At 50.2% G+C, this 15963-nt stretch overlaps 1 protein-coding gene across 1 annotated transcript in view; it reads right to left on the bottom strand.

Annotated features, from left to right (window-relative positions):
• Nucleotides 1-319: 319 nt before the first annotated feature.
• The window catches only part of LGR6 (leucine rich repeat containing G protein-coupled receptor 6), a 48748-nt gene continuing 33104 nt past the window's right edge, over nt 320-15963 (bottom strand). Inside the window, exons 10-15 of the mRNA XM_037410284.1 lie at nt 14402-14473; nt 12730-12801; nt 11870-11995; nt 9636-9796; nt 4076-4156; nt 320-2870 (exon numbers count right to left, since the gene is read on the bottom strand). Of these exons, the coding sequence (XP_037266181.1) occupies nt 1633-2870; nt 4076-4156; nt 9636-9796; nt 11870-11995; nt 12730-12801; nt 14402-14473 (1750 nt within the window). The 3' untranslated portion in view covers nt 320-1632. The remainder of the gene's footprint in view (nt 2871-4075; nt 4157-9635; nt 9797-11869; nt 11996-12729; nt 12802-14401; nt 14474-15963) is intronic.

The following is a 15963-nucleotide window of genomic DNA, read 5'->3' as shown; positions in this document are numbered from 1 at the left end:
CAGAGCATGGGGTGAAACCAGGTGTGTCTGGTCCATGGGGTCTGGAGAAGGGCATTGGTGGTGTAATTCTGCTGCATAAGGGTGAGCATTTTGGCTCTTCCCTCTGAAGAAGAGGGGTGAGGAGGATGATGCCAGTTTATGTGGGCACAGTGCAATTTCCCAGTCCTCACTCAGGCAATACAGACAACTTCCAAGGCACAACTTCTCCCGGCTTGGCTGGGAGAGGCAGGCAGACAGCTGATGAATGAACCAACAAGGTGCTTTTCACATGCAAGAGGACACAAGCCAGCCACTGGTCAGCAATGGGGCTCATTTATTATCTCACAAGAATGAATGACATACAGCTGCAGTATTGTCAGCAGAACCAAAGCTTTGCCCAGGGCCTGAGCTCTGACTGTGGGGCTCCCTGCTGTGTTGGGTGGCAGTGGGAGGTTTTGTGATGGAGAGGATGGATTTGGGAGATCCCTGAGCTGCAGGGAGCGAATTTGAGACTGTTCCCAGTGGCCTGTGCCCTCCTGATGCCATCATCCCACAAGGATGATTTCTATTCCTTCCTTCTACATGAGCTGCCCTTAAAATAGGGGAGGGCAAATGCAGCCCCCAAAATGGCTATGCTGCATGGGGGACATGCAAGCAAGAACCAACAGCCTCTTCCAGGAGTGAGGTTTGGGGGCAGTGAGACACCACTTTCACTGTGCCTGACCAGGAGCCCAGTGACTACAGACCGGAGTGTCCCAGGGGTGGTGAAGGGTACAGAGGTGGAGGAAGCGATGAAGGTGGAGGCAGCTCAGTGTTCCCTTGGGTGTCCTGGCCAGGTGCTGCTGTGTGACCTCAGGCAAAGCACATAGGTTTCTCTGGGGAGGTGTTTGGATTTGGCTGCCTTGGATTTCAGAGACCCCTTGTTAGACCCTGTGAGTCAAACTGAAAGAGGGACTGAGCATCGCCAGCTCCTGGTCTTGGCTGAAAGTGGGGGCCCTGCCCAACTCATGAGGCTTCCAATGGATGAAGTGGAGGTGGTCCAAACCTCAGGTGCACACATGGACACACTGCTTTTAACCCATTTCTTCTGCTCTTCCAGTTGATGGCATGGGGCAGACACAAGCCCATTTCCAGGGGTCTGTGGGACCTGCAGAAGACCCTGGAGGACAAGGCCTGAGGTCCCTGTGGGTGGTCACGTCGTTGCAATCAGCCATTTCCATGTGTTTCTGCCACAGAGCAATGGCTTTCGCTAAGACACCTCTGCCTTAAGAAGACATGCTTGGCTTTGCTGCAGGCTCCTCCTGGCTAGCGATGCTGCAGGATGACGATGAGGAGGGTCTCCCTGACCCATCTCCTGAGCTGGTGGGGCTCTCTCCCAGGCAGTCCCTAGAGGAAGAAACACTCATGCAGGAGGTTTATCTCCTCCCATGGCCAGCCCTGGGTATCTGGAGCTCAGTCAGAGCCCTTCCAGGCGAGTGGCAGCTGGCAGGGTGGTGCCTGTTGCCCAGGCAGATATGATGGGGAGTGAGGGTAGATGGGTTGTACTGGTGCTTTACATGGAGCAGCCTGCTGTCACCTTGCTGGCCACCTGGCGCTGGGGCTGGCCCTCAGTGTGTGGTGTGGGGCTGTTCGGCATTGCTACTCAGAGGAGGTTTATAAGTGAGATGTGTAGGGTGGCATGGGCTGGGAGGGGAAGAAGGTTATTCGGAGGCTGCTGCCAGCTGGATCTCGGCTCTCTGAAGTGATCAGCACCTCACTGTCACTGAGGCAGGGACAATGCTCAGAGAAGGCCCTCTCCTTCCCCCTAGTGCCTACCCTTTGGTGGCAGGGGATGAGCGTCATCGAGGGGAAGCTGTAGCTGTCAAGGATGGGGTGCACTCCCAGGGAATCAGGTGTCTCAAATATGTGGTCGATGTCAGAGAAGCTCACCAGAGCCTGGGTGGAGTCATAGGAGCTTTTCTCCATGTCATCGACCCCACAGGACTGGGGGTAGCTCCCCTTGTCCTGGCCCTTCTGCCTCAGCAGGCGGAGGTCATCTCTGAAGTGGGGGTTGAAGAGCAGGTAGAGCAAGGGGTTCAGGCAGGCGGGCAAGGGCAGGACCACAAGAAGGATGGATTTGATGACCTCTGGGGTGATGAGGAAGAGGTTGAGTGTGGAGGAGAAGGTGAGGAAGGCCACTGGGCAGTAGAGGAGGCAGTTGGTGAAGATCAGCCAGGCCACATGCTTGACCATGGCACAGTCCCAGACAGCGCTGAACTCCCCCTTCAGCAGGTTGCAGTAGAGTCGGATGTATGTGCCTGTGATAGTCAGGAAGCAGAGCATGTTTGTCATCACCAAGGCCACAGTGAACCCTAGGGTGGCGGGTTTCCTATCCGGGATGGGATATGGGAGGCAGAGAGGGGATGCTCCATATTCCCCAATGGAGAAGAGAGGCAGGACGGCAGCCGCAGCGGACAGCAACAGGCAGCAAAAGGCAGCAGCCTTGACCTTGCATAAGGAGGGTGACTTTCCATAGCCCCGCACACAAGAGACTGAAATGCTGCACTGCATGGCAGCCAGCGTCAGCAGAAAGATGGCAGCCTCAGAGGCAAACACTGACAGGAATCCTGTCACCCTGCAGCCTGCACTGGTCTCCCATCTGGCACCGTATTTGGCAAACTGGCCATAGGTCAGGGCATCGACGAGAGCCAGCATACTGCAGTAAATGCCAGTCAGTATGTTGGCTCCAGCTATGGAGCCGATGATGAACTTAATTGGAGAGAGGTAGCTGGGAGAGGCAAAGACGGCCAGGATGACCAGTCCATTGCAGAGCACCGAGACCAGAACGATGATCCAGACTCCCAGGCGGATGATCCAGCTTTCAAACAAGTGATCACAAGGCTTGAAGGGACCTGGGAGAAAACAAACCCCAAAGTTACACCCAGAATAGACTGCTTTGCTCCAGCGGTGCTGCTCAGGGCAGTGGCCAGGTCTCAGCATTCTCCTGGTCCCAGCAGCCCCTGAATACTGAGGGCTGGGAACGAGCATACAGCATCATCTGCCCTCTTCTGCAGCTGCCTTTTGGTTCTGTCCCTGCACTCTTGACCCCACACTGGTGTGCCTCTGGCATGCTGACTGGGGCATCCTCTCAGATCTTATCTAGGGCAGAAACAAGGTCATGAGAAACGGCAAACTTATGAGAGCTCCTAAAATGCAAAAAGGCTGGGGCCTGGCATTGCCACCCCATGACTGTATGCATGGCAAAGCCTTTTTGCTCTCTTGTCCCAGGCAGCAGAGAGCAAAATAAATTGAAGGAAACTGAGGAATCTTGTTCAGCTCAAAGGGAGTGGAGGTCTTTGGCTGGCTTTCCTCAGAGAGCCAGCACCCCTGTACCCAGGCAGCCGGGCATGCCCTCTGCTAAAATCTTGTTCTTTCTTGCCTCTTTTACAGCAAACTCAGTGGGGCAACTGGTGAAAAGACCATCCCAGCCAGTGTCCCACGGCTGCCTGGATATAGCCAGGCCTCTCCAGCCTCCAGCTGTGCTTGTGTAGGACACTACTGAGCTGAAAATGGGGACAAAATCAGAAGGCAGCTTCCTCGTGTCCCTTCCTGCCTGTGCCCACTGGCATGTTTTTGATGGAAGGATAACGTGGCTGAATGCAGTCCAGCACCTCCCTTCTCTCCCTTTCTCAGGAAACAGAGTAAAGTACCCCTGCACTTTGCAATGCCACAAGTATGATCGGGAGATCAAGGACAAGGTCTTGTAATGTAATATTCTGGGCTGGCAGGGACAAAGCAAAGCCTAAGCCTTGCAAGGGAACAGGCACTTCTTGAAAGCCAGAGTCTGAGTGCAGGCAGGCTGGGAGATGGAGGAGCTGGTGATACCTGGGATTCCTGATCAGGGATACCCTGACCCTGTCTCTCCTCCTAGGAGGGCAGCCTCATCCAGATGGGAGAAGGAAGCTCCTCCCTTGTCCCCAGTTTGGCCAAAGCCCAACCATTCAGGCTTCTGAGTTGCATGTCTGTGAGACACTGCAGGAAAGGTCATGGGATCCTGGGGATTTAAAGAAGCTCAGAGGATCTCAGCTGTGTTCAAAGGGTTTCACTGGCTGCTCACCGGGGCTTGGTGTGCACTGAATAGTGGGCTGCAGCTTTGATTCCTCAAGGTCCAGCTGGAGATCATCTGCATCTAGGTCATCTGGGGAGAAAACAATGAGAAATGGTGCTCAAAGAAGAACGAGCAGAGCCATCAGGGCTAGCTGGGCCAGAAGCTTTTCCCACTGCCTGTCCTCAACACAGACCTTCCCAGCCAGTTCCCAGCCCACAATTTCAAAGTAGCGGCTGGTGTCCAGTTTATCCCCTGCAGTCACAGCTGTAGAGGGAGAAGGTCTTGTAAATGTTGGTGGGTTGCAATGTGGCCAACCCCTCTGTTTTAAGGTTACTCCCAACATTTGAAGTGTAAGAACCCAAGATCCAAGAGTTGTGTGACTGCAGATCCCTCCTCCCAGCATGCTTTATTAAGAATAAATACTCCAGCCTATGTGGTTACAGAAAACAAAGCCTTCAAATGCATCTTCTAAATGGAAGCTTTCTGGGCAGGCCTTGTCCAATGTTATTTCATCAACAAGGACTTTGGAGCTTTGTTCAAAGGGAGACGTTAGCCTCTACTTGCAGCACAAATTCTTCATCACCAACCCCCACCACCAAATGGCTCAGAAGCAAAAAGACAAGAGAACTCAACATTTATTGCTTTATTTTATATCTTATGATTTCTTGGGACTGTGGTGCCCTGTTTTTAATCCTGGAGGTTCCCAGTCCTGGATTTGCTCAAGGGCAGCCTGCTTGCCCATGCCTGCAGACTTCAGATCTGTAGGGTTTATGCAACCAGACTGCACTGCCCTCAGAGCCCACCCTGCTGGGCCAGCATCTCCATCACGCTGGCAGCTGCACCTGGAGCCAAACTTTGGCTCTCTGAGGGTCAGGCAGAGACTCCCTGGCTGAAGGAGAAGCTGCGGGAAGAGAATGGGGCTGAGAACTCAGCTGTGTTTTTGATGGCCTGTAGGTGTAGGCCATCACCAAGGAGAATGGCATCCTCTTAATCTAATCCAAGACATGCTTTTCTGCTTTGTTCGTCTTTTCAAACTACTTACTGCTAATTCACAGCACTGGAACACAATGAAGACAGCTGCTGTCCCACTGTACCATCCCCACCCATGGCACTAGCATAGCCTTCTCCTCCCAGTGGAGATCTTTGGAGGGTTTTCTGCAGGCGGGAGGAAGGGGAAAGGATGTGGGTTTTTGCTTGCTGCAGCCCAGTAGCCTGGGAGCTGGATCTGCGGCTGTGGGATAAACTCTCCCTTGGATGATATGGACTGATGCTGGTGCCCAGGTGTGCACCTGGCAGCTCAGACGCTGGCCAGGAAGGTGAGTTTCTGTGCTGAAGGTATGGGTATGGATAACCTAAGTGGGATTTAGTTGCCTAATCTGCTTAGAAATGGTGCCTCTCATGAGGTCTGCTCTTTGCCTGCGTTTGAAAATATGACTGGGATTATTTGATTAAAGAATCATGACAAATAATGTGCTATCTTTAGTGCCTCCTGACAAGCATTGTGGCTTTCTCGGCTTCAATGAGCTTTGGAAAAAAATGCCATTTTTAAAATCTGTCTGTGTAAGAGTTGAAATATTACTGCTGCTTTGGAGTCTGGCAAGAAAACACTCACAGTGGGATGGAAAAATATTTCCTCCTTGTATTTTATAGTCTTATAAATCTCCAGTGTCTTTTCCATGCACAGTGCGGAGGCTGTGATGTGCAGTCACGATACTCCAATCAATGCAGAGATCTGAACTTTTTGTGCTTTCCTGCCACGCATTCCATGGTAATGTTAAAGCGTAATCTGCTCCCATCCCTCTTCTTCTCAAAGGGCCAGAATGCACAAAGGCTGGTTTTAAGCATAGGTTGAACATTTACATGTCATCTTTTGTTTTGCCTGGACTACTGAGCTAGCTGTGAATTGCAAAGCAATTCTTGGCCAGCACAGTGGGATTCAAAGCAGAAAATGTACCTCTTTCTGCTGGAAATCAGTATTTCTCCCAGCCTGGGAACTGTAGAGAAAAGAAAATGGCTGTTGTGTTCTAGCAAGGCAGACTGCATTGTTTTTGAAGTAGCCCTTATTTATTTGAATTTTGCTAAGGTGCCTCCACTTTCTGAGGCCTTATGGAAAAAAACCACTTTACTAGTAGGGCCCTTTCCATGGAAAATGGTTCGCAGCTGGTTGTACCAACACTAAAGTAGGAGGAAGAGGAGGAGAATTGCTGGAGAAGGGGTAGAACAAAAAACAGTGGGCTGAATGCTTCTTCCCATTTGTATTTCTGCCTTAGGCAGGGCGGTCCCCATGTGGGGTTTGCGGATAATGGCTCTCTCCCTCAGAGCTAGGGCATGGGTGGCTGCAAGGGGCCTGGGAAGGTGCTTTCTGGGGGACTCGAGCAGCCTTCTTGAATGACAGAGGCAGGAAAAGTGTAGCGCTAAGGACCCTCCAGGGTTTGCTGAATGATTGCAGAAGTCAATTATCAGCTTTACAAGCTAATGGAGGTGCTGGACTGGGTAAAACAGTGTCCTGTTGTCAAGAATAACCATACAAGTGCCTTCTCACTTTCTATAGCTTTGTGCCATTATGGCAAACGTGCTTGTAAGCAAATACATCCCTTTGTATCCTCAAAGCAGTGTTCTGAAGTGAGGTGCTGGGACTGTGATGGAAGTGCCCTGTGGCAATGGTAGTGCTTGTACTTCTCTTGTCTGCAGCCAGTCTCAGGAGGGTGTCAGGAGCAAGCTGCCGGGAGGCGTTGGGTGAATGTCCTGTGTGACAAGCCCCCATGCCACCTCTGGGCTGCTGCCCGGCCACACCGGACAGGCTTGGGGCAGGGGCTATTTGCTAAATGCTGCCGATTATAATCCAAAGAGACATGACCCAAGCACCAAAAATTTTGGAAATGGGACCTTAAATATCTGTTGTGACAAGGTGACAGAGTAGTGAGACATCACTAAACATATTCCTTTGGGCCTCAGGTGGCCATTTCTTGGATGCGACTGGACGCACTTGGGTGGTGTCTGGGGGATTCCTGGACATCCAGAGCCCTGGGAGGGTGGTAAAGAGCTGAGCTGGCTCTGGGGTCCATGGCACCATGTGCACTCCGTGGCTGGAGTTAGTCAGTCCCTTGGATGCTGGGCTCAGCTAAGGGATGGGTAGATGCAGGAACTGGACGTGCTGTGGGAGGCAGCATTGCCTGACTGCTGGAGCAGGCCTATGCCACTGGGACCTGTTCCTCCCCCTACATGGCTGCCTGAGACAAGTCACCTTTCACCACCCAGCTGTGAGGTTCTGTGGACTTGTTTGTAAAGGGCTCCTCAGTCCCTTGCTGGGAGCGCTACGCAGGGCTGAGAGGACCTGGCTACCTGGAAGTGTGCCCCATCCCTCTCACAAGTTCTCCCACAACATCCTAGCACCCTGACTGGGCCTGCCACTGCAGGGACAGAGCCCCAGGTTATTTTCTCTTAATGAGACCACTTTATCTCTTGCACGGAAGGAATGTTTGTGAGTGTTTTTCCTCTTTAATGAGGAAGTGTTACAAGATTCATATAACACAGCTAAATATCACTGGTGGCCATCAGGAAGGAAGCACTGGGAACAGAAATAAGGCAACAATTAAGTGAAATAGCAGTATCACAACATCAAGAGTAGACCATGCATTGCTGGATGGTAAGGAGAGTCATCTGCAAAAGCGGCACATAGTAAGGAAGGATATTCTTGTGCATTTCACATTTGCACCTCTGTGGTTTGATATTTCAAGACAAACCCAGTGCTTTAACATCTGAAAATGTGAGCCTTTATGAGCTGCTAATAGTCTTATGTGGCACATCTTAGAATCAGTCAGCATTCCCCTCTGGTCCTAATATCTCACGAACACACATATAATCCATGAGGCTGAGACTCACTTGGAGGCCTGGGAGCCTGTGGTAGGTATTGGCCTGCTGACAGGGGCAGAAGAAGGTATTCTCTGAGACATCAAATGCTTTGGTGCCCAGCAAGAGCAGGTCTGTAAGCAGTACTATGGGCCCTGGCTGCAAACCAGGTCTTTTCACAGATGCTGCGATTTGCTAGGCAAACACCAAAACTGTATGCACAAGGACTGTTAAAGTACAGGCTGCATTAATGACAGAAAAACTGACCCAGCTGAGAAGAAACTCCTGCGGCAATGACCGTAACATATGGCTCCTCTGTACTGTCTGCCCAGCGTAACCACCAAGTCTACCATGCTTCCAGGAGCCACATCATGCTGGTAGGAATCACACTTGCTAGCCTCTGGCTGGACTGTGTACATTGCCAAAGCTTATTCAGAGTCTGTGAAGGCTCAGGGCAGGGCAGATGGCAGGAGCAGGAATGCAGGGCTTGTGACTCACTTGCTGGCTGTGTCATGAAGCGTCTGGATCATCCTGCCTCCCATCACTGCTGTAACAGGGTCTCCAGCTGCTCTGGGACAGTATCTGTCTCCAGATCTGGTCCTGCCTGCTTAGGATGCAGGAGGAGAATCTGCAGAGCCCCTGGTTATGGCTGGATGCACAGAGCTCCCTGGAGCAGGTGAGTCAACTCAGCCCTCTCCCCATCTGCAGGCGCACAGCGTGATGTGGTTTTGCCTACAGCATGTTTCAGACCTCAGAGGTGCATGTGGCCTCTGTATTTACACAAACATATAAACAAATGCAGCATCCAGGCTGTGTCCTGAAATGCTATTCCCACTCTCTAACAGTTACAGAGGAAGCAAAGGGCTCATTGTTTTCTTTATTCTGAGATTCCCTTGCAAAAGGGTCACACCAGCTTTCTGCCTGGAGCTGCTGTTGTGCTGTGAGTCTGTGGGTGCAGGAGATGGGCTTTGCACACTTCTCTGCTGCCTTCATGGAACAGATTTCATTTGTAAACAGAACTGCATTTTGGAGCACAGAATAAACTGACTCTTGAAGAGAAACCATTGCTTATCTTTACCTGTGGAGCCATTTCTGCCCTGCCTCGGCTAGCCCCTATTCCCCAAATGTGTACTCATCCTATTCCCCAAATGTGTACTTTTGTTCATACCTAACCCTGACCTTTGCTGTAGCATCAGGGTATGTGCACATGAGTAGCACAGACACAGGTCTCTCTAACTCCAGCCATCTGCGCATTCCAGTTCCTGAGTTCATTTTCTTATTCAGATTAATCCTAGGGTGCATCCTCTGCGTGTTGTAGCAGCAAAGACTGATGTCTTGCCAAAGGCTCTGTGCTGCCTAATGGCCCAGCCCAGAAGCTGTCCCATGTAACCTCAGCCACCTTCCCGTGGAGGTAGCCTCCTTCTATAGTCAGCAAGGCCAAGCTAGCAAATGTGTCCATGCTGTTGAGGACTGCCAGGTCTTTCTGTTAGACCGTGAAGGTTTGGATGTGCCAGATCAGCTCTTTCTCCAATGCAGTGACACTAATTGAAGCCCATTCACAGCAACTGGCCACCAGAGTTGAAGGAGGATCAGTCTGCCTTCCCAGAGGCAGGTGTAACTCCATGGCTGGCAGTGGGACCACTCCTGCAAATGCAGGATCGCATCCTGGCTTGCAGCATGGCTCTACCCATGGATTGATCACTCCTCCCAGTTTACTTACAGTGATTATCAGCATGACCTGGAAACAATTCCATAGTCCTCTTGTGGGGATCCTCCTCCTCAGGGCTCATGTCTTCTGCCTCCCATTGGTTGGACATCTTAAAGAAGCTGCTGCAGCTTCCATAGGCACAGCACTGGTAGGCGTAAGGTACCTCAAGGACTCTGCAAAGGGGAAAGCAGAACGTTCAGGTGCGTCACCTCCATAGCCTGACTCTCCATTGCTTTGCAGTTTTTGCTTGATTTCCGCATATGACAAAAGCCAGCCTATCAGGTGATGTTACATTGGAGCAGGACGTTGGTGAATGACTCCTTGTAGGACAGAGTGCAGACCCAAGTCACCCCGCTGTGTCTCTGCACTGCCCCACTTTTGACACTTAAGACACTGTCAATAGGATGTTGTCAAACACCAGGTTTGGAAAGTGCACTAAAGTTCCTGGATAATTCCTAAATCCTTTCTGCCATTCTCCCTAGATTGAATTAGTCTTTCTTTCCCATGCCCTCTGGCAATATGCCATGTGCATGTGGACTCTTCATTTCTTTTACTCCAAGGAATCCTTTATTCAAGGTGAGAAGCTTGAGAGCTTGAGCAAGTGCAAGGTCCTCCTTGCTTGTTGCTGAAGGTCAGAGAGGCACCTCCAAACTCCAGTTTCATGAGCATGGCTCACCCCTGCCAGCTCAGGCAGGGAAATCTTGGGTCTCTCAAGTGTAGCAAGTTATTTTAGTATGTCTGATTTCTACTTGACAGTAGAATTGTTAGCTGTTAATTATAGCATGTATTACAAGGTTAATTAAACAGCAGCTGAACGTCATCTGGATGAAATACCAGGCGATCAGTCAGCAGCTGCATTTTCATCAAAGACAGCAAACTCCTGCTTCTTTGCTGGAAGTCAGGAAGACTGCTGATGAAGGCAAGGGAACGTTAGGTTTTCCAGACAATTAAGGTCTTCTGACAAGATCAGTAAATATGTTGAAACTCTATATTCTAAAAATATGCTTTTGTTTTAAGTTCCCAAACATTTCTGGCTGAGCCCCGGGAGGCTATGGAAACTGTATACAAGCTTGCTTCCTGTTATAAGCTCCAAATTAAATCCTATTATTGAAAGGTGGCAGGGAGGTACAGATCCTCCCAGGATGGCTAAGAGCTATTCTCAGATGATTCCTCCAGACATATGCCCCCAATACTACTTAATGGCAGTACCCCAAAATTTAGGAGATTTTAATGGGTCCGTTGCCTGGTATGGTTCAATGAACCACTCCTGCAGATTCAGTCTGTCTGGTACAAATCCAGACTGGCTCCACAGATGTCAGTGGAATTAGTTTAGAGGAGGAATGCCTCTGGAACTGCAGAACCTGACCTGCTCTGCACAAGGGATTGCCATCTTGGGCATTGAAAGCCCTCCAGAAGCTTCTGGGATCCCCTGTCATTTGGAAACCAGTCATGCAGCAGATCCCAGCTATGAGGAGTCAAAAAAGTCAGAAGGGAAAGCCCTGCAGCCATCACTGCTGAGGCAGACCGAAGTGAGAGCTCCACACTTTTCATCCAACCTGAGCTATTAAGCCCAGTGTTGGCGCAGTGGCCTGTGACCTCAGCAGTGGGTGTCTAAATTTGAGAAGGCCCAGCCTTGGGAATCCATACTGTATGAGTGGGAGCAGCAGCTCATGCATCCTTGGCTCCCGGGGAACTACCTGGGAGACCAGAGGAAAAGATGCCTTCATCTCACAGGAATTTGAGTCATCAGGACCATGGACCCCTCAGCCCGAGGACAGATGCCAGGCTGGAGACCCACCACTAAGGGAGGTTCAGGAGAGCCAGACTTTGCAGCATGGCTCATCTTGCTCAGTTTGACTCCTTCAGGCCCCTCATTAATCCATAGCAGACAAGACACGGCCACACAAACAGAGTTTACTGAAGGAAAGCTGGATGTCATTAGCTAGGATTGGCTTCTGGGAATGTTTTCCATTGAGAGGAGGGAGCCCTGAGCTGGGCCTGCTCCATGCTTTCTACTTGTGTGTGTGTGTTTCGGGTGGGGGTGGCAGGCCTGGGAGTACATCACTGCTCTCCTGTGGAAGGCTTTAAAAGATGAGGCACGTTAGCAGCAGATGAAGCGTCCTCAATCTATTGGCCTGAAAGAATGGAGGAAAGCAAGAGACACAAGGAACGCAGGAGGCTGATTGCTATAAGCAAGTACAGGCTGTACTGAGTGCCAGAAGTGAGAGAGTTAACACCACTGGTACCTTATTTTGGGGAAGCTCTCCTTGCTGAAGGGCTCAGAAAGAGCCGGGTTGCCTTGGAGCTTCAGATGGGTCAGTCCACCCAAACCATCCAGAGGCAGCACGACCAGCTGGTTATCAGTCAAGTCCCTGATGAAGGGAAAGCAGAGAGGGAAACTATGGTTAGGGTTTTGCTGCTAGTGGTATCTCAGCCAAGCAGAGGCTTGGAGAGCCATGCTGCCTGCCTTGATTGCTCCCTCAAATATGATGCTGAACTGGGGCTGGATGCTGAATGGGGACCAGGATCCTCTGGAGATAAACAGATTAATACTGCAATCCCTGGGGAAACTGAGGGGCAGGGGTTAATGCCCATGCTGAAAGCTCTGGGTGGTATCTACCTCCCTGTGCACATATCTACCCCACGCAATCTCTTCCCCCACCACTTCCCCCATAGTAGGTCAGGTATGACTGTAGCCCCCAGCCCATAAAGTACCCACGAGTGAGGGCAGTGAGGGGGCTGAGGACTGGGGACCTCTCCAGAGCCAGCAAGTATGGTCTGCAATGACTCTTGCTGAAATGGTCTATCAGGCTGATCATTCATAAAGGCATCTAAGGCAGGTATGAAAGCGTCAGAAAGTGGAGGTTTAAGTGTTCAGGGTGAGAGCATTTTGAAGATGGCCCTTCTGGGCTTTTATCATCCCTTTAACATTGGTAGGAAACCTTGGGATTTGGTCTGCCCACATCAGTGCCGAGACATGCACCTCAGCGCTGCAGCCTTCTGATATCTAAAATCCAGGTGTCCTGGTAGCTTGGGGAGTCAGTCTGAGGTCCTCAGATACCTGCTGCCGATGGCCCACTGTGAAAGAAATGTAATTGTGACTTACAGCTTGGTGAGCGAGTGTAGGGTCACAAAGGCTTCAGGGTGAATAAACTGGATGTGATTCCAGCTCAGGTCTCTGCAAGGCAAGGACATACCAGTAAGAGGGGTGCAGAGCAGGGCAGTGAAGCTGCTGGCACCAGCCTGCTCAAGGGGTTCGATGCAAGCAGATGTGGGATCTGTAGTCCCTTGGTCGGCAGCAAGTTCTGTCTCATTGCAGCTCCTTGGAGGCAAATATGTTTGGGTCTATATATGGGTGATTTCTATCAGAGGGCACAAGAGTTTGCCTTGGAGGAGCTCCTCCACTGAGACCAATAGGAAAGGTTGCTTTTTGGCGTAAATTTCTGTAAATTTGGGGATTTTATGCTAACATGCTAAACCTCAGAGCAGTAGACAGGTTATGCCTTAGTGCCAGAGAATTCCTGATGCCATCACAGTTGTGGGTCAGGGGCTGCTGGAAGGTGAACCAAGGTCATCTTAGAGTGTCTCCTGTGATGTACAGTTGGTTTGGATTCACCAAGGCTCCTCAATAAGCTCTGCTTCCATCTGAGCTGGAGGGCTCAACTCCCCCTGTCATCAGTGGAGAGGAACCACCGTATCTGGAAGCATTGCTTCCCCTAAGGCTGACTACATGAGCAGTCTCCTACAAGTATCTTTATTTCTCCAGCTCTGAAGGGGCTGGAGGCACCTGCCCAGATGTGTTTCTCACACTGCAGATGGCTGAAGGTAGGTGAGGTGAATCCTTCCCACAGGGACTCAGAACATATCCAAGGACAAATGCTAGAGCTTGCATGCTCAGCCATACATTTGTGTGACTATAGTGTGGCAGCAGCATGTGGGTGTTTTGCATGCTTGTCTGTAGTGTCACATGTAATATGTGAGTGTTCCTGTGAAGTTGTAAACATGGTTTATATGACACTCATGGGATCATGCTGGCCTGTTAAATGACACTCAAATTGCTGCACCATGGGAAAAACCTTTTATGCAATTTAGTTCATTTCCTAACAGAACAGTAAATAAAGACTACCAGCACTTGGGGGGCTCTTCCCACATGTCACAGGGAGAATTGTGCCCTGTGGAGCCTTATTAGCTTCTGAAAGGTGCCAAGCACTTAAGTGGGTTGTCTACTGCAAGGTCACTATGCGTGTATGATATGTGCCGGCCTGTGTGCACTTGATATGTCTAACATATATTTTTGAGTTGTGTGGAGACAGTCCCAAATCAAATGGGATGTTCTGCATGGGTGTTCCAGGAGCGCATGGCCCAGGACTAGCATGTTTAGGGGAAGGGGTGCTAGAGCTCATGTGTGCCATGGTAAATCCCTGCCATGAGTCCATGTCTCCATGAGCTTTTAGGAGGCAGGTGTCCGTAATCTGTGCTGTGCAACATACAGCGTGTGGTTAGAGCACTGGTGTGGAGTGTCTGCACGTGTGGGCAGCAAGGCTGGCAGGTAATGAGTCTATTTATGGGGGGTGTCTGCAGGCAGAAGGAAAGCCAGAAGGAAGGTCTGTGCCCTGTTCCTTCGTAAGGGGAAGTGGAAGAGGGACTAGACAGCGAAGTCTCCCAGCAAAGCAAAGGGAGTGGGACTGGGAAACTTCACATCAGCCCGGCTGGGTGCTTGTGGTTCCCCTTCCCCCAGCTAAAAGCTCTGTTGTTCCCTTCTGCCAGACAGTACTTACATGGATCGAAGGGCCATCAGCTGCACAAAGGTGTCTGCTCTGATTTCATGGATCCTGTTGTTCTGGAGACCACTGAAAAAACAGAAACTGGTTTGAGAAAAGAGCCGAAGGCAGCTTTTATACTTTGTAGGGATCTTTGTCCTGTGGCAGCAGACACAAACTGTCACAGTGGAAGTTGGCATTCGAGCTTGGGAGACCTACTCTTATTTCAAGGGGTAAACAGGATGAGCAACAAACCAGATCAAAGCCAGTCTCTCCTATGGGCAGCTCCAGGGCTCAGACAGCCTCTCCTTTTGATGCCATCATGGCACGGTAAAGTGCCATTGATGTGCAGTGGTTCAAGGTGCACCATTATCTCAAAGGCCATGCTGGTTTCCCACTTCGCTCCACCCTAAGCCTGCAAACTGCTGTGGGCTGTGGGAAACTGTGCACAAATCTGGGGGGGTCTCACTGAGTGGGAAGGGTGGAGCTTGGGAAGAGGGGGTATTGGAACAAGGTAGTGGAAAATAATTCAAGGATGTTTAGCTGCAAGGGACAACCTGTGTGTTGCAGCTAAAAATCTGCACACTGGCAGTTACAGCAGAGTGACTGGCACACCTAAGTTGTTTCATGCCAGATTGTACCACCGTACACCACCAGACTTAATTCCAAACTATTTCCAAGCAGGAATGTGGGTGCCTGGTGGGGGTGGGGCTTACAGGGTGCTAACTTGGGGCTTAAGGGACCAAATACTCGTTTCGTAAGAAAATGTTGATTTAAGACACAGTCTGTTTGACTTAAGTAGTCTGAAAGAGGGATTTACTATGCTTTTGCATTAATGTTAAATCTGAATTTCGTGTATTATAAAATATTGTAAGAAGAAATTCAGGCACAATGTGTGAAACTACAGGTTTGGAATTCTGAAAGTTTGTCCTTTTCTGACATCTTTTCTATTTTTTCAAACATTTTCCTAGGGGTACTTTAGATAAAAATATGTGCAGCTCTAACTGTGTCCTTAGAGTTCCTGAAGAGGCAGCAAGGACTATGCAACTCTCATTTTCACATGATTTCACCCAGTGTCCTAGTGTCTGGTTTTGCTAAGGCTGGATGAACTGGTCTGGCCATCCAGTCCGGGGTGCTGCAGAGCGCAGGGATAACCTCTCCAGTGTAATTTGTGGTGATGCAGCTCCCACACATCTATTCTGCTAGGTTGCAGAATTCTATAAAAAAATCACGGAGTCTAAGGCCAAGAACTTCTGTAGATTTGAAATGTAGGGCCAGATCTCCAGACACGTTGAACTGAACATGAATAACTGTTCTGGAGCAACAGAGGTGCCTCGCAGGGCCCAGAGAAGACCCAATTCAAGTGCTAAACATGAAGAAAACATCAGTCTTCTCTGTGGGAAGGCAAGCCCTGAGTGGTGTGGATAAGAGCTGCTTTGTGCCCATGACGCAGACCCCTCCTTGAAGGAGAAGGTATTTATGGTATAGATAAATTCTTGATTAACTCATACTGTGACTTGAGTTAGTGATATAAAATTCAGTTCTGGCACATCCTACTTCTGTTTGCTGTGGCTGGGACC

Source organism: Falco rusticolus, chromosome 17, assembly GCF_015220075.1.
Source record: "Falco rusticolus isolate bFalRus1 chromosome 17, bFalRus1.pri, whole genome shotgun sequence".
Classification (NCBI taxonomy): Eukaryota; Metazoa; Chordata; class Aves; order Falconiformes; family Falconidae; genus Falco; species Falco rusticolus.
Note: the sequence above shows the minus strand (reverse complement) of the source record. Positions and strands in the feature narration are given on the sequence as shown.